The 23,794-nt window shown below is 45.0% G+C and overlaps 1 protein-coding gene across 1 annotated transcript in view; it reads left to right on the top strand.

The window, feature by feature from the left end:
• Positions 1-23,794, top strand: part of GLP2R (glucagon like peptide 2 receptor) — a 52,361-nt gene that overhangs the window by 15,016 nt on the left and 13,551 nt on the right. The window contains exons 5-10 of the mRNA XM_070393033.1: positions 8,064-8,170; positions 10,183-10,336; positions 12,403-12,562; positions 13,473-13,533; positions 15,281-15,350; positions 16,858-16,946. Of these exons, the coding sequence (XP_070249134.1) occupies positions 8,064-8,170; positions 10,183-10,336; positions 12,403-12,562; positions 13,473-13,533; positions 15,281-15,350; positions 16,858-16,946 (641 nt within the window). The remainder of the gene's footprint in view (positions 1-8,063; positions 8,171-10,182; positions 10,337-12,402; positions 12,563-13,472; positions 13,534-15,280; positions 15,351-16,857; positions 16,947-23,794) is intronic.

Genomic DNA, 23,794 nt, shown 5'->3' with positions numbered 1-23,794 from the left:
GGGGAGCAGGCAGGAGCCATCGCAGGAACTCAGCCCAGGCAGAGAGAGGACGCAGTGGGGTGCAGAGGAGAGGGAGGCTGGATTTACAGGTTCCTGTGGAGGGAAGCAGTATGATCAGAGGCTGGGGTGTGGTGAGAAGGCAGAGTCAAGGGCAACAGAAAGCTCCGGTCGGCTCAGGCCCTGAAGAGCTTTGAGGCAGGGGACAAGGAAGACTCCTTGCCCTTTCCTCTGTCCTGGGTTCTAGATATTTCACAACCGCTTCTGAATTCTCTGCCCTCACTGCAGGCTGCACAGCATACCCCGCCCCTGCCCCGGGCTGTGGCTCACTGACTGTAGAGCCTGGTGGGCGTTGTGTGCCCTGGGCTCTCCCAAGTCTGTACCACCTTCCTCTCAGGCATGAAGAGCCTTCCATTTGCTCCTCATCCACAGGGAATTCTTTCTAAACCTCTTTTTCACTTTATTACTTGATTTAAGTTAACAGAATTCGCTGTTTCTATTACAGTGTTACCATGTGACAGGTCACACCCCTTAACGGCATTAAAATGATACCCGTGGCTGAATTGGATTCAGCTTACCTCAAGCGTCTGTCTGACTTTCACCAGGAGCCAGACGCGTGCTAATTGCGTGGCTTGAATTAGACAAGTTGTATGTCTGCCTTATCTCCCCTCCTGAACTAAGCTACTTGAGAACAATGACCAAATCGCAGTTCTATCTGAATGCCCACCACCCTGTCCCTGGCCTAGTACTGGGGTGCACAAAAGCCTTTGCATACGGTGGGCACATAATCAACACTGAAGAAATGGTGTCGCCGATTCTGAGTCAGCGGGTCTGTGGTGGAGCCTAGGAACCAGGTCTGGTGCTAAATGGGTGATTCCCATGTGCCGCTGAGGCCGGGAACCCAGGCCGCAGGGAGGAATTCACCGGCCGGTCCAAGGTGCTGCTGCTTCCTCTGGACTTAGGTCTGCAGCGGCCCAAGTGGGTGGACAGGGACAACAACACTTTTCAAGACAGGAAGTAAATATTTCTCTCTTTTGAAAAGTGAGGACAAGGGCATTGGCTCCTCCCCTCTGCAAACAGCCATATTTTGAAGAATTCAAATACTTAAAAGAACAAAAAAACAAAACCAACTTCTGGCCATGTTTACCTGTGTTTCTAATAGAGGGTTGAACTCTTGCCCAAAAAAAGCTGGTGTTAGTAAATCTTTGTCCTTCAAAGTTTTGGCAAACAAAATATGTTCTCCCAACTGACAACACACTGGGGGTTCTTAAGCACATTAAAAAGTGCTTTTAAAAGGGATTGTGTATGTGTCTGCACATGTGTGTATGTGTGTGTGCACATGCATAAGTATTAACAAGTATGTTTAGGTTCCTTGGTATAGAATTGTGCTTAGAAGTGTTTGAATAAATTGTTATCTTGCCTTACTTCAAGCTGTGTCCTTTGCCCTTATAAAAATTCTTTCTATTCTCAATTAAATACAAAATTTAATTGCTATATGTCATAATTTTAATGATAAATTTTAATTTTTAATATAACCTATGATATATATATAAATTGATACACATATATTTTTCCAATATTTTATTTTGAAATAGTCAAACATATAGAAAAGTTAAAATAATAATAAACACTCCTAGATCCGCTATCTAGATTCAAAATACATTCACATTTTGCCACATTTGCTCTCTCTCTTTCTGAAATATTTAAAAATAATTCGCAGACATCATGAGACTTTGCCACTAACTATTCCTCATGAACTTCTGAATTTTAAGAACATTATTCCATATAACTATACTGCCATTATTCCTACTAAATAAAATCAACGGTTATTTCATCATCTCAACTAATGTTTCCTCATTGTTCTCCCTGCTCTTCCTCCATTTTTATAGCTTTTCTTCCCTGGACCAGGCTCTTCCTTCTGTTGATGTAATTGCTCCCCTGCCCTTCCTCACAAGTACCCATTGCCTTTGTCTCCTCATTAGAACATTATTCAGGCTTCTGCCCGGATCAGTGCGACAGGAATAGCTATCCTATGGATCTCACGTTGAAAGGCCTTTCTATTTTCAGGTTAACACAGCGTAGGTAGTGACGGCCAGGATCTCTCCATGGCAAAGGCACGTTCCTCCTCTTGGATTTAGTCACTAATTGGCAGGATGCTGCTTTGGTACCCTTGTTTACCTTGTTCCTGACACATCTTCATCAGTGTTCTACCTTCATTGATGACGCGTGCTTGAGGGCATTCAAACTCTATCAGTCCTTCCACATTTACTCGGTGGCAGTCTCCAGAAAAGAAGACCTTTCCCTTTCCCTTCTTTTTTTGAATATCACTATGGACTTAGAGATTGTTTTATTCACTTATATCCATTCTTTTTTGTAAATCCTCACCCAAGGATATGTTTTACTGATCTCTAGAGGGGAGGGTGGGGGGGGGGGGGAGAGAGAGAAAGAGAATGATGTATGAGAGGAACATTGTCTTCCATACATGCCACCACCAGAGATTCAATTCACAACCTAGGTATGTGCTCTGACCAGAAATTGAACCAGCACCCTTTTGGTGCACAGGATGATGCTCTAACTACCCAAACCACACTGGCCAGGGATATCTAGACTTATTCGTTTTTATGATAAACTAGAGGCCTGATGCACAAAAATTCATGCACTCGGGGAGGGGGGTTCTCTCAGCCCAGCCTGACCCCTCGGGGGATGTCCACCTGCCAGCTTAGGCCTGGCAGCCCAGGAGCTTTCAGGAGATGTCCAAATGACAGCTTAAGCCCGCTGTCTGTGGGGAGTGGGCCTAAGAAGGGAGTTGGACATTCTTAGCACTGCTGAAGAGGTGGGAGAGGCTCCTGCCACCGCCACTGCACTTGCAGCCGTCAGCCCTGCTTGTGGCTGAGCAGAGCTCCCCATGTGGAGTGCACTGACCACCAGTGGGCAGCTCCTGCATTGAGCATCTGTCCCCTGGTGGTCAGTGTGCATCATAGCGACCGGTCATTCCGGGTTGTTCCGCCTTTAGGGTCAATTTACATATTACCCTTTTATTATATAGGATGTTTTCTAGATTTAGTTAGTGAAATCCCATCAAACTGGCTCTCAAGTCTTTTTGTTATAATCCTATTAGTCTTTGAGCACGTCCTTATTTTCTGGCATAAGAAGGTGTTTCAGGCCCATCTTGCACAAATCAGCTGTTTCTTCAGAATCCTGGGCCCTTTATCTGGAAGAATGGTATTTGAAACCAAGATCTCAGTGTTAGATGTGCTCATTGCCACTACTACAAGATCCTAGAACCTTTAGTGTTCAGACTTCGAAAAAAACATTTTAAAAAAATCAAGGCTTTCTATTGATAATTCTAATTCAAATCTAACATTTAGAATTTTACCTTATTAGTTTGTATTCAATATCTTTTTTTCTTTCAGTGAAAATTTGCTTTCTAATAGCATTACCATAATTATTTATTTACCTTATCATGCAATATACATAAAATAGTCTCAACCAGCCTGGCTGGTGTGGCTCAATGGTTGAGCATCAACCCATCAATAGAGAGGTCCTGGGTTCTAATCTTGTTCAGGACACATGCCTGGGTTGCAGGCTTGATTCCTGATAGCAGGTATGCGGGAGGCAGCCGATCGATGTCTCTCTCATCATTGATGTTTCTATCTCTCTGTCCCTCTCCCTTCTTCTCTCCCTCTAAAAAAAAAAAAAAAAAAAAATTAATGAAAACATATTTATGATAGTCTCAACCTTAATATTAAAATTTCCACTAAAAATATAAACCTATTTAGTAAAGTTTCAGATTTCTTTGAAGCACTTTATATCCTTAGACTATAACCCATGGTTAGAGTACTATGTTCATAATATTTGAAATAATTAAATTCTCTATGTGGTCCTGTTATTAATTGGATATACAGTTTTATTCATTTGTGTCTATTAGTACTAGTGGTGTGCCTTTTTCATTTTTCTGTCTCTATTTTTTAAAATAAATAAAGTATTGGCAATGTTTAAAAGCCAAAACTATAGAAAAAAGTATATTCAGAGAAATCTTACTTCCATCACTGCCTCTAGCCCTGTTTCTACCTATTCCCTATAGGTAACCATTTTTATTACTTTCTAGTTTATCCTTTCTCTCTTTTCTTTTTCTTTAGTTCTTTTAAAAATCAAATTGTAATATATATTTTACATTTCTTTGTACAAAACTAAGCAAATACATTAATATATAATTTCCCCATTTTTCTTGCACAAAAGGCAGTATATCAGATACCCTATTCTGCATCTTTCTTTTCTCCCTTACATCAATTTCCAGAAATGGTTCTCTTCCTTTTTTTATTTCACAGCTGCATAGTACTCCACTCTGTATGTTTGCTGTAGTTTATTCAGCCACTCTCCCATGGCCATTTGGATTATTTCCATTTTTTTTGTTACTAATGATGCCACCTGGAGTAACCTTGTGTATGTATGTCGGTTCATATCTATGGGGGTCTATCTTTTGGAAGGTTCCTAGAAATGGGATTGCTGGATTAAAGGTAGAAGCACATATACTTTTGTCAGATATTGCCAAATCCCACCCCCCTCCCTTATAGGGGTTGTACTGTTTTGCCCTTCTTTCAGCAATATTTGAGAAGGCCAGTTTCCCTGGTGGGTGCATACTACACACTGTTTACGAAGGATTTTATAAAGATATCTAAGTGACTTCAGATTCTCCAGTTGGTTCTGAGGGTGAGCTGGAGACTATCTGGGTGTTCTGAGACCGCTAGGGAAGTAGCCAGGTTTGGTAGAGTCCTGAATCTAGCGGACAGTTAAGGAACATTTTCTAATGGGGTGCAATTAAAACCAACTGCCCCAGCTGGTGCCCATTTCTATCTCCTTGTTCTAACCAATTCAACACACAGCTTTTTAGCTTGTTACCACTAGTATATGCCTTTTTTTCTTTTTGCTGGTTTTCTGGTTCTTGGAGCCCACTTTGTCTGCTGGAAAGTGGGCCAGATGTGCTGGGGAATTCATGCCTCTGCTCACCCCAGAGCTGCCACTTGGATTTTAGCCTAGGGAAACTGACTTTAGACTTCTGACCCCAGCCTGCAAGACAATAAATCATGTTATTTTAAGTCACCAAATTTGTGGTATTTGTTACAGCAGCCGCAGGAAATTAATATAAAAGGGCATCTTTAAAAAATTGCAGCTGACATCATATAATTGGTGAAAAAAATAAATGCTTTCCCCTAAGATCTTTAACAAGATAATAAATTCACTCTTACCACTTCTGTTCAACTGGAGATTGTAGCCAGAGCAATAATGCAAGAAAGAGAAATACATAGAAATAAAGAGTTTGGAAAAGAACAAGTAAAAATGTTATTCACAGAGAACATGATCATCTATAGAAAATCCCAAGGAATCTACACAAAGTCCTACTGATATTAATAAGTGAGCTTAGCAAGGTTGCAGACTACTGATCAATATTTAAAAAACAGTTGTATTTTTATATACTAACAATAAGCAATTAAAATTAAGAAAATAATATCATTTATAGCAGCATGAAAAATATGAAACACATATGGATGAATTTGACAAAAGATAAGCAGGGCCTATATACTGAAAGCTACAAAGCTCTGTGGAAAGAAATTTAAACAAAATCTAACTAAAGGGAGAGGCATACTATGTCCATGGACTCTAAATTAATCCATAGTTTCAATGTAATCCGATTCAAAATCCCAGCAGAATTTTTGTAGAAAATAGCAAGCTGATTCTAAAATTTATATGGAAATGCAAAAGACCTAGAATAGCTAAAACAAACTTGAGAAAGAACAAAAGTGGAAGACTAACACTAATTGTTTTCAAGGCTTGCTATAAAACTGTAGTGTTCAAGCCAGTGCAGCACTGGCATAAAGATAAATATACAGAATAATGAAATAGAATATAGAGTCCAGAAACAGACCCACACATATAAAGGAACTTGATTTTTTACAGAAGTACCAAGGCATTTCAAAGGGGAAAGAATAATCTTAGCAGTATATGGTGCCAGAGCAATTGAATATAAAAAACCAACTTCTATCCTTACCTCACACCATGAATGCAAATGAAGTAGAAATAGATCACAGACTTAAATGTAAGAGCTTAATCTATTAAACTTCTAGGGAAAAGAAAACATAACTGAAAATCTTAAGGTCCTTGGTACAGGTTTTAAAAATAGGATAGAAAAGTAAAAAGTTGATAAATTGGACTTCATATAAAAAAAACTTCTGCTCTTTTACAGACACTGTTAAAAAATAAAAAGGCAAGGCACAGAATGAGAGAAAATACTTGCAAAACACAATCTGACAAGAGATTTATACCTAGACTATATAAAGAACACTTACAATGAGCAATTAAGACAAATAATTCAATTTAAAAGATGGAACAGATACTTTACCAAGTAAGATATACAGATGGAAAATAAGCACGGAAATTATTCTCAACATCATCAATCATTCGAGAAGTTCAAATTAAAATCACAATAAGACACAGCTACACCCCCATTAGAATGGCTAAGATTTAAAAGACTGATTATATGAAGTGTTAATAGACTCTAGAGCAGCTGGAACTCTCATACATGGCTGGTGGGAGTGTAAGTTGATAGGACTCAATTAGAAAACAGCTCGGCAGTTTTGTAAGAAGTTAAAACATACACCATCCTACTCCACCATTCTATGTCTAGATATTGATCTGAGAGAAATGAAAATCGATGTCCATATAAAAACTTGTACAGAAATGTTTATAGCAACTTTATTTGTAAAAGCCAAATTCTTAAAACTATCCAAATGTCCATCAATAGGTGAGTGGACCAATAAATGGTGGTGCATTCCCAATGGAATGCCACTCAGCAATAAAAAAGGAATGGGCTCTGACACGGGTGAATCTCAAAATAATTATTCTGAGGGAAATAAGCCTTGCAAAAAGGAGTACGTGTCATAAAATTACATTTTATATAGAATTTTAGAAAATGTAAACTAACCTGTAATGACAGAAAACAGACCAGTGTTTGCAGGGACATGGATGGCAGGAACAGTGAGAGGAGAGGTATCACAAAGGGTCACAGAACCTTCTGGGAGGTGATGGAAATGTTCATTGTCTTGAATGTAATAATAACATCACAGATATATTCATGTCCAAATTCATCAAGGTTTAGACTTTAAACATGTGCAGGTTATCATACATCAAGTTTACTTTACTAAAAGGGATATGCAGAGAAGTGTAGACATAATTTAGCAGACAATAAGTATTTACTGTGGGATTTAAAAATAAATTTACTTAGATACACCATCAAGATTTTGTTTGTAAATACATTTCGTAGAAGAACCCACAGCATCTTGATGGTGCTATGTATGACAGGCTGAATGAAAAGGTGAGATTCCAATGGAAAATCTCACTTAATAAAACAGAATTTCCAGTAAATTATCCTCTTTTCACAATCAGGCTACCCTGGGACTCAGAGAAAATATTCCAGTGTTTTGTAAGGTCTTTGTCTAAGAGGTCATCTATGAAAAGTTGTTTTAGGAAGGAGACATCCAGTTGGAAACCTGGTTCCATCTGAGAGAGAGAGAAATGGAGAGAGAGAGAGAGAGAGAGAGAGAGAGAGAGAGAGAAGAACCATTATACTCTAGGGACAACACACCAGGGGCAAAGATCCTGCCTTCATTCCCAAGGCACCCTCTTGTCCTGGCACAGTCCTTCTATGATACTGTGAATCTTGGTGCACCAATGCTGCGCTGTGGGACCAGCCGTGAAGGTGAGCCCCAAGGTGGGCTCTTCACTCATCAAGGCGCCTTGGCCTCTGAGTTCTTTACTTGACAAAAGATAAGCAGGACCTATATACTGAAAGCTACAAAGCTCTGTGGAAAGAAATTTAAACAAAATCTAACTAAAGGGAGAGGCATGCTATGTCCATGGACTCTAAATTAATCCATAGTTTCAATGTAATCCAATTCAAAATCCTAGGTGGGGTGCATGCCTAGAATCTTGGTGGTCCGGGCATGGAGCTCGCGGGTGGAGACCATAGCCATCTAGCTTGGTGATCATGGCTGCTCTCCCTCTGTGCTCAGGTGCAACACCACTCCTTGCTGTCGACCTTGCAGCTGTTGTACACCGTGGGCTATTCCCTCTCCACGGTCGCCCTCCTCCTGGCTCTCACTCTCCTCCTGTTTCTTCGGTGAGTGGAACTCTGCGGGCGTGTGTTCAGGCGTGTGTCCTGGAGCTTGCGCACTGGCTACCTCTAGAATGCAGTAGAAGACTGGGCCGGGTGCTGGCCGGGCTCATCAGAGCTGGAAAGGGGTCTGAGGGAGTTCCTGGTCCACCCATCCCTTTTCCAGGGGAAGGGGGATGAATATCAGAGGTCCACTGAGAGCCACGGAGTCACCCCAGTCACCGAGCCCAGTGAGAGCTGGAATCTGGGGTCCTAACTCAGCTTTTGCTTCTTTTGGGTTGGATAACCTATGTGCCGGGCCCTGCTCCAAAGTCCCAATCACACCCATTGCTACCACAGCCCGTTCTCACCACAGCGCTGCCAGAGGCATTATTTTTACAGCAGAGATTAAGAAAGGTCCCCAAAGCAGATGAATGAGGGGTAGAGATGGGATTTCAATCTCCAATTAGCTGTGTTTCCTGGTGCCCAGGCGCTGTCCTAAGTATGTTACATGCGCTGAGTCATTTAAATCTCATCCTGATCCGAATCAAGCTTAGTTCTGATTCTAGGGGATTAGCGCTGCTATTACCCCATTTTGTAAGTGAGTTACTGAACTATGGGGAGATCGAGGAACTGGCCCAAGATCGCACAGCTGGTGAGCGATGGAGCCAGGACCACAACCAGGCAGTCCAGCGCCTCAGCATTTTCACTCCCTAATACTCTCTGTCAGAAGCCCAAGCCTCCGTGCATTTTATTAAATTACGTTTTAAAAAATTCCCCGAGTGAGACATTAATAGAGCCACAGGGGAGCCCTCTCAGGCTCTCTCCGTTCAGCCCTTTCGGGAACATCACTGAGCACATAACACGGCAGAAGGAGAGTTTGGCACGGAAGCAGGAGACCTGCATGGGGACCGTGGAGACCTGGATGCCAGCTCCAGAGCAGCTCCCCTCCTCGGCTCTCCACGCCCAGGTCTGGCCCTCCCTGACCCTTAACCTCAGGGTGGTCGCTGGCTCCTGGAGCAGGGTAATGACCTTCTGCTCCAGGGAGAGCATTTCCTGAACAACAGGAGAATCGCACAGCCCGGGCCCACTGCTGCGGGTGACCACCTCCACTCACCCTCCCGAAGTCTCAGAACCGAGCCAGGAGAAAGGCGCTGCCCGGCGCCGCAGGGAGCAACTTCAGCAGAACCCAGGTCAACCGGGTGTCCGTTTGTCTCGGGCACTGGGTAGAGTAAGACCGCGTCCCTGCCCTGGAGTAGTCCCCAGTCTAGTTAGGGAGAAGGATGCACACATGCTGAAGTGCAAGGACCTGCTTCAAATCTGCCTTCAAAATTAGAAAAGACGAATAGCTCTAAAGCAAGGCATGCGCCGGCCCGGGGCCCAGGCGGGGCTGTGAGAGCCCAGTGAGGCAGCTTTCATCAGCCGGGACAAGGCGGAGCTGCAGGAGGCTCCAGGTGGGCGAGGCAGAGGCAAGGAGAGCTGACCATTTCTGGGCGCTTGTTCTGTGCCTAAGTGGGTGCCTGTGTGAGCACTTCTCACCCAGGAACTACCTGAACCCTCCCGCCGCAGCCCTGGGAGGCAAGCGCTCTTGTTTTTTCAGGTCGCAGAGCCTGGGAGAGCCATACGTTATAGCCTTAGAGTTTCCGGGTTCAAATCTCAGCTCTACCACTTACTGCTCTGGGACTTTGGACAAGTGACTTAACCTTTCTGCCGTGATCTCCCCAGTAGTAAAATCAGGGCAATAATGGTACCTACTTCTTCAGAGGTTGGAAGGAGCAAGGGTACCCACAAGCCCTCACTGTAAGTGGCTTGGGACGTAGCGGCGTATGTGGGCCATGTTCTAAAGGTGTTACCTATCATTATCCTCGAATCGCAGTTGAGGAAAATGACACAGAGCAGTAAGGTCACATATCCCAGCCAGCCCGCTCTGGAGCCTCCACCGAGCCCCCAACCTATAGTGGATACGCAGTGTTTCAGGCACAACCCGTTGGCCGGCACCGCCTTTCCTGAGGGAAGGAACGTGGTTTCCTCCCGCACAGAAAACTCCACTGCACCCGCAACTACATCCACATGAACCTGTTTGCTTCCTTCGTCCTGAAAGCCCTGGCCGTGCTGGGGAGGGACATCGTCTTCCACAACTCTTACTCCAGGAGGCCCGACACCGAGAGGCAGTGGGTGTCCTACATGTCCGAGGTATGTCCTCCACCGGGTGGGTCAGTGCTGGGTCAGAGGGCAGGGAGGGGGCTGGAGAGGGAGGAGGGAGATAAAGGGGGCCGGAGGCTTTGTGGTCAGACGGGCATCTCCTCTGAGAGTGGGGCAGGGTAAAGAGAATCAGCAGCAGAAACTTCACTGTGGGGCTGCTGAACAACCCTGGGGTGGGGATGCTTCATCTGTACATACAAGAAGAATTAAACCAGATCCATCTTTTTTATGATTACTATTTTGTTGTTGTTGTTAATCCTCACCCAAGGATATTTTCCATTGATTTTTAGAGAGAGTGGAAGGGAAAAGGAGAGACGGAAACATCGATGTGAGAGAGACACATCGATACGTTGCCTCCTACATGCGCCCCCATCAGGGCCGGGGGACCTGCAACCAAAATACTTGGCCTTGACCAGAATCGAACCCGGGACTTTTCAGTCCGTGGGCCGACGCTCTATTCACTGAGTCAAACAGGCGAGGGCTATTTTTATTAATTTTATTAAAGCAGCAGAGCTTTTCCACATTGAAATCTGCATCTGTGGACATGGTTTTTCCTTTATCCTGTCAATGACGAACGCAGCAGCCTGTCAAACTAACTGCATTCCTGGAATGAACCCAACTAGGTTCTGACACATCGTTCTTCCTTTTCTATCGCTGGATCCCAGTGGCTAATACTGTCTTTGGGTTAGCATTTCTCACCTACACTCGTGAGTAATTTTCTTTTCTAGTAATGCCTTTGTTAAGCTTTTGGATAGAGTTTATGCTGACCTCTTAGATCGGACTTATTCCCTCTTTCTCTAGTATCTGGAAGAGTTGATTGAAGATGGGTATTATTTCTTCCTTAAATGTGTGCTAGATTACACCAGTGAAGCCATGTGGGCCCAGAGTTTTGTTTATTGGGAGGCTTTTAATTATAAACTAATTCTACCTCATATTTACATTTTATATTTCTTCTGGTGTCATAAGGTAAAATTTATGTTTTTCTAGGAACTTGTCTACTTCATCTAATGTTTTAAATTTATTGGCATAATATTGCCCATAGCTTCCTAAGATCATTTAAAGGTCTATTGCGTCTGTAGTGGTGTTCCTTTCTTCCGTTCCTGATATTGATCACTTGTAGCTTCACTCTCTTCCTCTGCCCCCTTTCTTGTCTTTGCCAGGAGTTCCTCAGTTTTATTGGATTTTTCAAAAACTGAACTTTTGGCATTGTCGATTCTCTTTATGTTATGTTCTCCATTTCATTAACTTCTGCTTCCATCTTTATTATTTTTCTATGTGCTTTCGTTAGGTTTATTTGCTGTTCTTTTTCTGACATAATATTTAAGGTAATTGATTTTCAGCTTTTTGCTTAAATTATTTAATTAATGCACTTAAGGCTACACATTTCATTCTGAGTGTGGAATTAGCTGCATAGCACACATTTTGATATGCAGTATTTTCCTTTCATTCAGTTCAGAAGGAAGTTCTAATCTCTGTTATCATTTCTCCTTTGATTCATGAGTTATTTAGAAGTTCATTTCCTCATTTTCAATCATATGCAGATTTTTTGGTTGTTGATGTCTAGCTTAATTGAACTGAGCAAACTACGGCCCGCGGGCCGGATCCGGCCCGTTTGAAATGAATAAAACTAAAAAAAAAAAAAAAAAGACCATACCCTTTTATGTAATGATGTTTACTTTGAATTTATATTAGTTCACACAAACACTCCATCCATGCTTTTGTTCCGGCCCTCCGGTCCAGTTTAAGAATCCGTTGTGGCCCTCGAGTCAAAAAGTTTGCCCACCCCTAGAATAAACCCTTGTTTCCTTTAGGGAAGTTGCTGATGAGATTCCTCTGTTTTTGTTTGTCTAAAAGTGTCTCGAGTGTCAAGGAAGAGGCTAGGCTTTGAAACTCACATGAAGCCCTCCTGCACATTTTGATATTGTGGTCACCTGTCTGAGAGGGAGAGAGGGGAGCCAGGAGGGAGGGGTTCTGCTCAGGGAGGTCCTTCTCCACCCCCCTGTGGCCCCGATTCTGGGGGAGCCTGGGCCCAGCTGCGGGTGCTCTGTCCTCTGCAGATTTCCACCTCCTGCCGCTCCGCCCAGGTTCTGCTGCACTACGTCGTGGGCGCCAATTACTCCTGGCTGCTGGTGGAAGGCCTGTACCTCCGCACGCTGCTGGAGCCCACGGCACTCTCCGAAAGGCGGCTGTGGCCCACATACCTGCTGGTGGGTTGGGGTGAGTGATGTGAGCCCCCAGCCTCTTTTTCTGGGGACTCTTCGGATCATGGGGGCCCAGTAGAGCCTTTGGTCAGAGTTAGACACCCAACTGGAGTGTGCAAGCAATGCACACGCACACACAAACATGCCGCAGACCCAACGCACACATGCAAACACTGGTAGAATCGTGACATTTCTCCTACCCCGTCCCCAGTCGTATTGGTCTGCTCAGGACGTCATAACAGAATGCCATAGACGGCATGGCTTATATGATGGACAATTGCTTCTCACAGTTATGGGGGATGGGAAGCTTGGAATCAGGGTGCCAGCATGACTGAGTTCTGGCGAGGGCCGTCTTTCTGGCTATCTTCACATGGTGGGGGGTGGGGAGTGGGGGGTTAGTGAGAGAGAGTCACACAGCTCTCTGACACCCCTGCCTCCCCGAACCTCTTCCAAATTCAGTTACCTCCAAAGGTCTCATCTCCGAATATTATGTTATTACGTTGGGGTTATGGCTTCAACATATTAATTTGGAAGCGGGGGGCGGGAGACATAAACCATAACACTAAGTCTTCAAGATGAGGTCTGGAACCCCTGCTGCCACAGCTTCTGGGGAATCTGAGGCTGCAGAATTCAGAGGAAATGACCTTGGCCTTCAGTTCAGAATATTTTGGGTAACGTCTCTGAATTGACTCCAAGCTGCTTTGTGACATGTGACAAGTCTGTCCTCTCTGCTTCCTGGTTTGCTGACCGTGAAGCAGTGGATGGGCTACATGCCACGCTAGGTCTATAGCCCTCGCAGCCCACCGTGCTATGATGTTCGGGCTTTTGTCAGATTCAACCAGCAGTGCTCGGCCCATCAGGCTGGGGCGGGGACAGGCAGGTTTGGCCAACCAGCAACTAACTACACTTGCCTGTTCTCTCCCCAGGCTTCCCACTGCTGTTTGTTGTGCCCTGGGGTATCGCCCGTGCGCAGCTGGAGAATACAGGGTAGGCAATTCATCTGTTTTCTCACTTCCGTGAGCCAGTCATTCCCAAATATGCCCAAAAGCAAGGCTACACATCATTTTCCCCAGAGACCATCCACCCCCTTCCATTTTGGCCATCTAAATATACCTAGTGGGGGACTGGGTGGGGGTGATGGTGGAGGGATTGAGCAAAAAGAAAAATAGAGGGAAAAAACTCATGGACATGGACAACAGTGTGGTGGTTGCCCGGGGCTGAGGGGTAGGTAGAGGACAGTATAGAGGGGATAAAAGGTGATGGATGGAGACTTGACTTGGGGTGGTGAATATATAGTACAGTGTACAGATGATGTGTTGTGTGCACCTGAAACCTGTATAATTTTGCTAACCAGTATCACCCCAATAAATTCAATAAAAAGGAAAAAATTAAAAATAAAATATATCTAGGAATGTAGATAAAAATAATCAAAGATTTTCCTTACAGTTTATTAAGTCATGCCAGCAGATTAGCACAAAATTAGCCAGAATAAATTAGAAAATAACACAAAAATTTGCTGCATACCTTATCAGCGACCTGGCCATATAAGCATACAGGTACAAGAATGGTTATTGCATCATAATTCAAAGGGGGAGAAAAAAAGCAAAGAGGAAAGGGTGGAAGTGGTCAAAAGATTCAAAATTCTGGTTTAAATGAATAAGTCCTGGGATGTAATGTACAGCATGGTGACTAGAGTTAACATAACTTTATTGTGTATTTGAATGTTGCTAAGACAGCGAGTCTTAAAAGTTTTCATTATAAGAAAAAAAATTATAACCATGTGAGGTGATGGAGGTTACCTAGACTTATTATGATGATCATCCTATATAATAAAAGCATAATATGCTAAGTGTCCGACCCATCTGTCGACCGTTCGGTCGACCGCTGGACCAGTCGCTATGATGCACAGGGGGCAGATGCTCTGACTGGTAGGTTAACTTGCTGCTGGGGTTCTGCCCATTGGGGATTGGGCTAGAGGGCCGGACATACCCTGGAGCCCTCCCACGGTCCCTCCCCAGCTGGTCAACCTCCCACAGTCCCTCCCCGACTGGGCAGCCTCCATCGGCCCTGATTGGGACTGAGTGAGATGGATCTGAATGGCCCTGATCACCAGCCAAGCCAAGGGACCCCACCCGTGCATGAATTTGTGCACTAGGCCTCTAATTTCACTATATTTGTATAGTAAATCATCACGTTGTACAACTGAAATTAATATAATGTTAATCTGGCAATTATATTTCAATTTTAAAAAAAGAGCCCTAACCAAACAAAAAGACCCTGAACATTCATCAATACAGAAGTTAATGAATAAATTGTGACCTACCTATATTGTGGAATATTATGAGACTACTGAGAAAACATGTTAATTCTATATCTTCTGACTTCTAGGGGCTGAATCTCAACAGCACATTGTTAAGGCTGTTGCTGAATAATGCTTATGACACCATTTTTTTCTCCAAATAATCCACCATCAAAAAGTCCTTTATGTAATTAAGAATTTATATTTCCGTGAATACAAGACAGGTGTAGGAGGATATACACCAAGATTTAGCATCGAGGAGCACTTTAGTGGTTAGAAAAGTCAACACTACTGTACTTGTAGGAAGGAATGTGAGTCCTCTCTTCTTCTCTTCCACCCCTCAGGAGAAGATGGCTTGAAGGTAAGTCTTGCAGCTTTTGCATTCAACCTTACCTCGATTTAAAGCCTTCTTCTACTGTCTGCTCTTTGCTGTAGATGCTGGGTAAACAACCGAAATAAAGCAATCTGGTGGATCATCCGAGGACCCATGCTTCTTTGTATAGCAGTAAGGACCATCCCATCTACCCTTTCCCCGCCCCTCTGAGCTCAGCAGCTGTGGAGGACCATGCCCCCTCCCCCACCACCAAATTCTCTGGCTCAGAAAGAGCCCCTGGGCCAGATCCCTTGAGAAGGAGATGCTGAGCTGTGAGTAGGATCTGCGGAATGAAAAGGAACAAGTTAGAAACTTCTCTGTGTTCTGGTTCAGGACCCAAGTTCAGGGTCGTATACAAGCCTCCTTCTCTCTGGGTCTTCAGACATGCTCTTGGTAACTATGGATTAAACGGTTGAGATGGGGATACAGGCGTATCAGGCGCGGGCCAGCCCAGGGATAGCCTTGGGTTTTAACACCACTAGTAGGAGGGAGGGGACACCCGGGAAGCTTCTTTTAGGGACGAAAACATAGAATCAAGATTGACCCAAAGCTGTGATGGGCGTGAGAGTCAGGAGATGCTGCTACTGTGAGACCCTGAGGAGGAAGGGCCTTTATTCCATGTGGCCCAGGATTTGGGGGCTGGGGAAGGAATGCTTGGTCCAGAGTCCTAGAGTTTTCTTAGGTAGAGAGAGAGAGAGAGAGAGAGAGAGAGAGAGAGAGAGAGAATATATAGATAAATAGATAAATAGACAGACAGATACCAGATGGAAGCCATCCTTTTGAGGACCTAGCCTTAGAAGACACATAGCATCACTTCCACCGTATTTTTTTCTTTAGATGCCAATAACGAAATCTAGCTCACACTCCAGAGGGAAGGGGGACCTTAGGCTCAGCCTCTTGATGGAAGAGGCGTCAAAAATTTTGTAAACACATTTCAAAATTTCTACCAAGGCTGATAACGAAGAGCTGATTTTTCCTAGTTCATGCAGTTGTGGGAAGTAGTCTAGATAGCGGAGAACATGTACTTTCCAGTGAATTCTGGGGCAGCAACAGGATCTCAAAATCAGACACCAAGAGTGCTGGAGTTCTTTCCAGAAGGGAGGCTGTGGCAGTTGTTTTTAAGTGCAGGGAGGTTTGTAATCAGATAAATCTAGATTTAGTTACTGACTCAGTCACTTACTAGCTGTGCCACCTTGGAAATTGCACTTGTCTCCTCTGTGCCTCTGTCTGCTCATTGTATCGTGTCATAAAAATAGCATGGCTTCCTCAGAGGGTTATTGTGAGGATTAAATAAAATAATGTTTGGACAGTTAGCCAATGCCTAGCATGGTAAGTGCTCAATAAACATTAGTTAATGATGATAATGTACGTGTCCTTCTGCCTTTCTCGGACGACTGTAGTGGTGGGCATTCCTGAGGCAGAAGAATAAACTAAAGGACTTTTCAGGACCCTTCCCAGGCTTTCGGTGGAGGTGGCCTTAGGGAGAGTGGGGTTTACTGTAAGCTCTTTCTACCTGACCGCTGACTGCCAAGTTGCCCCTAGTTTACCTGGACAGGGATCTGAGGGCCAGGCCTAGGGTGACCTCGATAGTCATAGCCAGATGGACTCCATCACTTACCCTTGTCTGCTTTTTTCCAAGGTCAACTTCTTCATCTTCCTGAAAATTCTCAAGCTTCTCATTTCTAAGCTCAAAGCCCATCAAATGTGCTTCAAAGATTATAGATACAGGTGAGTAGCCTGAGGTCTGTATCCAGTAGTCTAAGACTGTTTTGATGCCTCTGGCTGTTCTGGCCAATGCCTGGGGGTGTGTGGGAGGGAATGAGTTACATTAGTATGTTTATCTCCTCAGGCAAGGGTGTCAGGGAGAACCCCTCTGAGAAAGGAGTCATGGGATCATGTAGGGCTTTTGCCAATGGTGAGGACTTTCTGGCCCCAGGAAAATGAAGTAAGTGGTGAGTTGTCAAGGACACACACATCCCCCCAGAAGGAAACTGTTGAGATGCTCCTAAGAATGGCTGGTTTACAGGGAAAGGGAAGAGCCACGTGAAGGGAAGTTAGTCACCTGTCTTTGGGAGGGATTTGAAGTCACAGAATAAAAGACATATTCATAACGCAGAAGAGAATAGTTGGGTATTTTTGAAACCTTGGGATATAAGACCAAAAACGTTTGAAGTCCCAGGAAATGCATTCAGCACACAGTCACTCTTTCTTTGTGACTTGCCTTTGCTGTGTCCCATCTTCTGCTTTCCACCGTGACAGTAGTCCCAGTTCACAGCAAGTCGGGTCACAGGTACTGAGATCTGCATTGCTGGAGATACAGATGAATGAATAAATGAAGGAACAAATAAGTGAATAAGTGGCATAACAAGATCTCTCCTTCCTTTTCCAGTTACTCTTTACTGTCTATGAGATGTGTCCACTTCAGTAGGGCTCTTGCGAAAGGACTGTGGTTTTTTTTTTAAAGTATATTTTATTGATTTTTTACAGAGAGGAAGGGAGAGGGATAGAGAGTTAGAAATATCAATGAGAGAGAAACATCGATCAGCTGCCTCCTGCACACCCCCTATTGGGGTTGTGCCTGCAACCAAGGTACATGCCCTTGACCAGAATCGAACTTGGGACCTTTCAGTCCATAGGCCGATGCTCTATCCACTGAGCCAAACCAGTTAGGGCAAAAGGACTGTTTTAAACTCAAAAAAGTAGCTCTCAGAGTAGGGATTCTAGTCCACATGGTAGGACAGAGGCGGGGGTGTGAGTGGGGATGGCTATAGCTCTGTTTCCCACTCACCTAAGGTCAAAACAGGGCCTAACCCAGGTGTGCGGGAAGGTAGTTTTCCCATTTACCTGACAAACATTTAACAAATGCCTCCAGTGTGTCTGAAACTGTGCTGGGAACAAAAGGTAAAGACGACGTGGACCCTGACAGCGAGGAGCACACACTCACTTGCCAAGGACTGGGATGTTGGTGTGGAACTCGAGTCAGCAGGGCTGATGCTGGCCATGACCCCAGGTTCACCAACTGACCTTGGACAAGTCACTTGGCCTCCTTGGGCCTGTTTTCTGGTGTGTAAAGTGAGAGTCCACACCAGGGCCACCTCCCCCTCGTTATGAGGAGAAAGGAGGCCACAGACACAGGCGTCCCAGTCTAATCAGATGCGGTGAGTGGTATTTGCCCAGGACTGAAACCCCGAATCCTACCCACCTCCAGGAGGTCAGAAGAATAAACACACGTGGTTCAGGACTGGGAAAATAAACACTGTAGTTGGCCCAACTCTTTTGCAAACACCCCAGCCCTGGGCCACTTGGGCTGGCCCAGACCACACAGGGCCTCCCTGTCCTTGGCGCCTCTGATGGAGCCTCCAAGTGTCTGACGGTTGCTTTGGCTCTTTTCCCAAGGCCCAGCCTCTCTTGCCACTTTCTGAGCAGGGAGGCCCCAGGCCAAGAGCAGAGCTGCTCTAGTCTCCCCGGTGCGGGTCCCTTCAGGGGGAGCCGTTCTCTCACGAACACCCTGGAAACCCCACAGAGGACAGCATTCCCGAAGACTTTCCACCAAGGCGGAGCCTAGACCCTGTCACTTTGTGCCCCCAGAGCCCACCATGTACCACTTGGTCTCCACGCTCCAGGCCCAGAGCCGTCCTAACAGCTTTCCATCTAATAGCTAAGCACCTCCTGACACTTGGCCGAAACACAGGCTGGTGAGCCTCCACGGAGTGTTCTGACTCAGGGAGTGAGGGGTGGAGTCCACCGTTGGGCTTTTCACAGTCGACTTCTCCAGGAGATTCTGATACACAGGCAGAGGGGGGACCACCGGATCAGATGCTCTAATGTAGTGGTTCTCAACCTTCCTAACGCTGCGACCCCCTAATACAGTTCCTCATGTTGTGGTGACCCCCCATTTCATTGTTACAAATTGAACATAATTAAAAGCATAGTGATGAATCACAAAAACAATATGTAATTATATATGTGTTTTCCGATGGTCTTAGGCGACCCCTGTGAAAGGGTCGTTCGACCCCCAAAGGGGTCGCGACCCACAGGTTGAGAACCACTGCTCTAGAGAAACCAGGCCTGGAATTGTCTGGTCAGGCCATGGCTAATGTGTTTCTAAGCAGCCTTGATACCCCTTCCCAACGTCTCCTTTAGAGTTATCCAAGATAGTGGTTTCCAAACGTTTCTGATCATGCATCTCTATTAGCACAGAAATTGTGAGCATGACCCTCATCATATGTGGAACTGTTACATGCATTATAACATACACCAAAAAATAGAAAAGGATAAAGGATGGGTAAAAATTAATATACATAGAACTTCTACTACCTTCTTTAGTTCTATTTTTTTTTCTAACAGCACTGGAGTGTGTCACCCCATTGGGAGCAAGGATTGAGGGAAGTGTGACTAAAGATACCGGGGAGGCCCTCAGGGCTGAGCAGTGGTTTAGGCCTGGCTATTTTGGGGAGAGAAAGAGTAACTGTGCCTGACGCACTCAATGTGTCTGAAAACTTCTTTTTCCTTTCCCCACTCTTGTATGAGGAAAAAGCTTGAAAAGAGAAACGTGGGTTCATGCCTACCTGGAGGCCTCCCAGGATGAGACACCTCATTCTGGCAAGTTTGCCTCCACCTGGGACTGTACTGGGGACCAATGAGTGTGCCCGAGGGGCTGAGACCTTGCAGGGCTGACTGATGCCCCCTGAACTCACAAGAGACTAATATATAAACCAGATTATACAATGATTTATTCGTAGGGACTGTGGAAGGTGGGGGTGGGGTGGAGGCTCCTTCTAGTGCCCCCAGTCTTTGCAAAGCTGACACCAGAAGATCCAGAAACACAGTGCAGTCACTAGAACGTTATTGGTGATCACGTCATCCAAGTAGAGTAATTGGTGATGAAGGATCCTTGATGGTGGCCTGCGCAACCACCACTGTCCTGTGGTCCCACCTACCTGGTTGAGGGGAGGGTCACTCCTCAGTCCCCACAGGTAGAGCTGGCTAAGTCCTGAGACCCTCACAGAGCCAAATTTGAGTCTGTTTGGATCAAGGGCATTTTGGTGCTGACGGCCACCTCATGGGCCTCACAGCTGTGAGGGTCCAAATTTGGGCCCCAGCTGTTCACAGCTCACACAGCTGTGAGGGTCCAAATTTGGGCCCCAGCTATTCATTTATTCATTCATTTGTTCCTTCATTTATTCATTCATTTGTATCATTCAAGGTACATGGTTTTCTGTAGTATTTCCTGCCATTTGGGTTGGCCATCTGTTTTCTGTTCACTGACTTTCAATTGCAGAATGCAGTGAAATTGATTAGCCTGTGCCTATTCATTAGCAAAATGTCAGGGCTCTATCTCTCAGGACACACCCAGGCCACCTTACCTTCGCCCTGGGCTGGTGAGTCCTACAGCAGCAATGAACGCGTTTGCCCACTCTTCTCTCCAAGCAGTGCTAACTCTCTCATTTCCAAGTTCTCATTTCCGTTCACCTCATGGGCCATCAGCACCCCAGCTCACACTGCCTTTTCCATGCTGGAATGTTCTCCCCTACACCCCCCTCCAAGTTTGTTTTCTATGAGAGCCCTCTGCTAGAGTAGGGAGAAGGGGGCGGGGCGACAGGGCCTCGTGCATTTTTGTACAAACTCCGGTAGGGACAGTTCTACCTCCAACTCTCCCAGATTTTGAGAACTTTCAGGAAGTCGCTCTCAAGAATTGATCCCCCTCCAGGAGTCTATTTTAGGAAAGTTTAAACTAAACACATTTAGACCTTGCCAAAGAGGCAAGCTGCTAGGACCTGGAGAACCTTCTGTAGGCCCAGCCCTCGTTTCTAGGCTTCTGCTCCTCAAGTGGAGGCAACTGTAACCAGCCTCAGACTGGGCCGGGAGGGACAGCTGAGGCCCACCTGCAGGCGAGCAAGGCCCTGAGATGCCCACAGACACCCGCAGACCTCAGCATGGTCCTCGATCTCTGTTCTTGGTGGTTCCAGCATGGCGGTGGCGCACTTCCTCTAGATCAGTGGTTCTCAACCTTCCTAATGCCGCGACCCTTTAATACAGTTCCTCATGTTGTGGTGACCCCCAATTTCATTGTTACAAATTGAACATAATTAAAGCATAGTGATTAATCACAAAAACAATATGTAATTATATATGTGTTTTCCGATAGTCTTAGGTGACCCTTGTGAAAGGGTCGTTCGACCCTCAAAGGGGTCACGACCCACAGGTTGAGAACCGCTGCTCTAGATAAACCGTCTTAACCATCCATGTGATGGGTGGGGCAGAGCGCTTATGGATTCACAAAGGAGAATCATTTAACATGCTAAACCCCAGAGCCCTTCCTGAAAGGACTTTCTGGTGGGCAAAGATGGAAAATATCACAAATGGAAGTAAAATTGATCAAAGTCATTGAGGTTGTAAGCAACTTGAGGGCAGGGAGGGCTTCTTTAAATATAGGGATAGCTAAATTTTAGTGATCATTCATTATGCAGCAAATACCATTTATTTGGAGGGTTTACCATGTGTTAATCCTTATGATGACATTTCCAGTTGTTATTATTAGTAGTAATATTTTATTTTTATTTCAATATTTTATATTATATTAGTATTTGCATAGTCCTCATTTTTACCAATAAAAAGGTTAAATAATTTGCCCAAGGCCACACTGCTAGCAATTGGTAGCATCGGGATTTGAACCCAGGCCTTAGTTACTGTCCCTGTTGGGATTTGAACCCAGGCCCCAGACACTCTACTGCTTTTGACCCTAGCTCCCCTCTCCCCACTGTAAATATTTATTGAATAGCTAAATGACTGCAATAAACTAAGCCATTTGGTGTGGCTGTTTTTAAAGATTTTTAATTGATTTTTAGAGAGGAAAGGAGAGCAGAGAAAGAGACACATGGATGTGAGAGCAATACATTGATCAGCTGCCTCCGGCACTCCCCCTACCAGGCATTGAGCCTGCAACCTGGGCATATGCCCTGACTAGAATCGAACCTGCCACCTCTCAGTCACAGGATGGCACCAACCAACTGAGCCACACTGGCCAGGGCGAACTCAGTAATTTAAATAAAAAACAGATGATTAAAGTTGAAAAATAAACATAAACTCAGTTCATAAGAGTAAACTGCTATAAATATTTATGGATTTTTATCTGAACAGGAACACAAATAGTACTTTGCCTAAGGAGAAGTTAGAATGGGGTGAGGCGACACCCATCCCAAGAAGTGGGGGTTACTAAAACACTCCAGAACTTTATAAAAGGTGGTCATTCTTTAGAAACCATCCCATGCTAAATGGGGGGTCTTGGATTGGATCCTGTTGTGAAAAAAACACTGCTAGAAGAACTGCTGAAATTCTAGTAAAGTCTGGACTATAGTTATTAGTCACCTACCCATGTGGGTTTTTCAGTTTTGACAAATGTATGTGATTTCTTTAAGATCTGAACATTTGTGGACACGGAGTGAAGGGTATCTGGAAACTTTCTGCACTAGCTTCGCTACTTTTCCCCACATATAAAATTATTCTGAAATAAAAACTTTATTTAAAAATATAATGCTGGGGTGGGGACTGGGTGGAGGGGCTTCATGGGGAAAGAGAGGGGACATCTGTAATACTTTCAACAATAAAGATACAAAAAAACCCATAATGCCCTAGCAAGCCCCTAAGAATAAGTTGATGGTAAGTCATGGGTCCGAGGGTGAGAATGTAACCCAGAGTGAGGGTCGCAAACTCAAACACTTGCAAGGGCCCAGCAGGTAGGTTGGGGGTTGGTAAGCATGTTCCCTCGCAGGGATTCCCAAAGTGGGCGCTACCGCCCCCTGGTGGGCGCTGCAGCGATCCAGGGGGGCGGTGATGGCCACAGGTGCATTTGGGGGCGATGAGTAACTGCTATTAAAATTTAAAAAAAAATAATTTCCAGGGGCTGAGTAATATTTTTTCTGGAAAGGGGGCGGTAGGCCAAATAAGTTTGGGAACCACTGCTCTAAAGGGACAGCCACCACCAGGCTGTAGCTGACGATTGCTGGGCAGGCATTTGGGCCCGATCTCCCCATTTTTTCAGAAGAAGCTGGAAATCTGGACATCATTGCTTAAAGTCTCCCTACCAATTAAAGGTGGCTTCAGTAACAAAAACCACTTCCTACAGCTCCTGTTGCCACTGTTCAACCTCGGAGCTAGAGGGCTCTAAAGCACTCCTGGAAATTCTAAACAACAATAAACTCTTGAAATGGTCTCTCCGTGGGAGACCTTCCTGTTGCTTAGCTAAGTGCGTGCTGTGTGGGTGGCCTGAGGGTAGCAGAGCATGTGAGCGTGGCACAGGCCAACCACATAACCAGGCCTGTGTCTCAGGCTCCCACTCCTTGGCTGCTCTTTTTTTTTGTTTTAATATTTTTATTTTTTTTACAGAGAGGAAGGGAGAGGGATAGAGAGTTAGAAACAAGGATGAGAGAGAAACATCGGTCAGCTGCCTGCTGCACACCCCGCACCGGGGATGTGCCCGAAACCAAGGTACATGCCCTTGACCGGAATCGAACCTGGGACCCTTCAGTCCCCAGGCCGACGCTCTATCCACTGAGCCAAACCGGTCAGGGCATCCT

This window comes from Myotis yumanensis, unplaced genomic scaffold (genome assembly GCF_028538775.1).
Source record: "Myotis yumanensis isolate MYYU_CA2020_CCGP unplaced genomic scaffold, mMyoYum1.0.hap1 SCAF_16, whole genome shotgun sequence".
Lineage (NCBI taxonomy): Eukaryota > Metazoa > Chordata > Mammalia > Chiroptera > Vespertilionidae > Myotis > Myotis yumanensis.
This window is presented reverse-complemented; position numbering and strand designations above follow the sequence as displayed.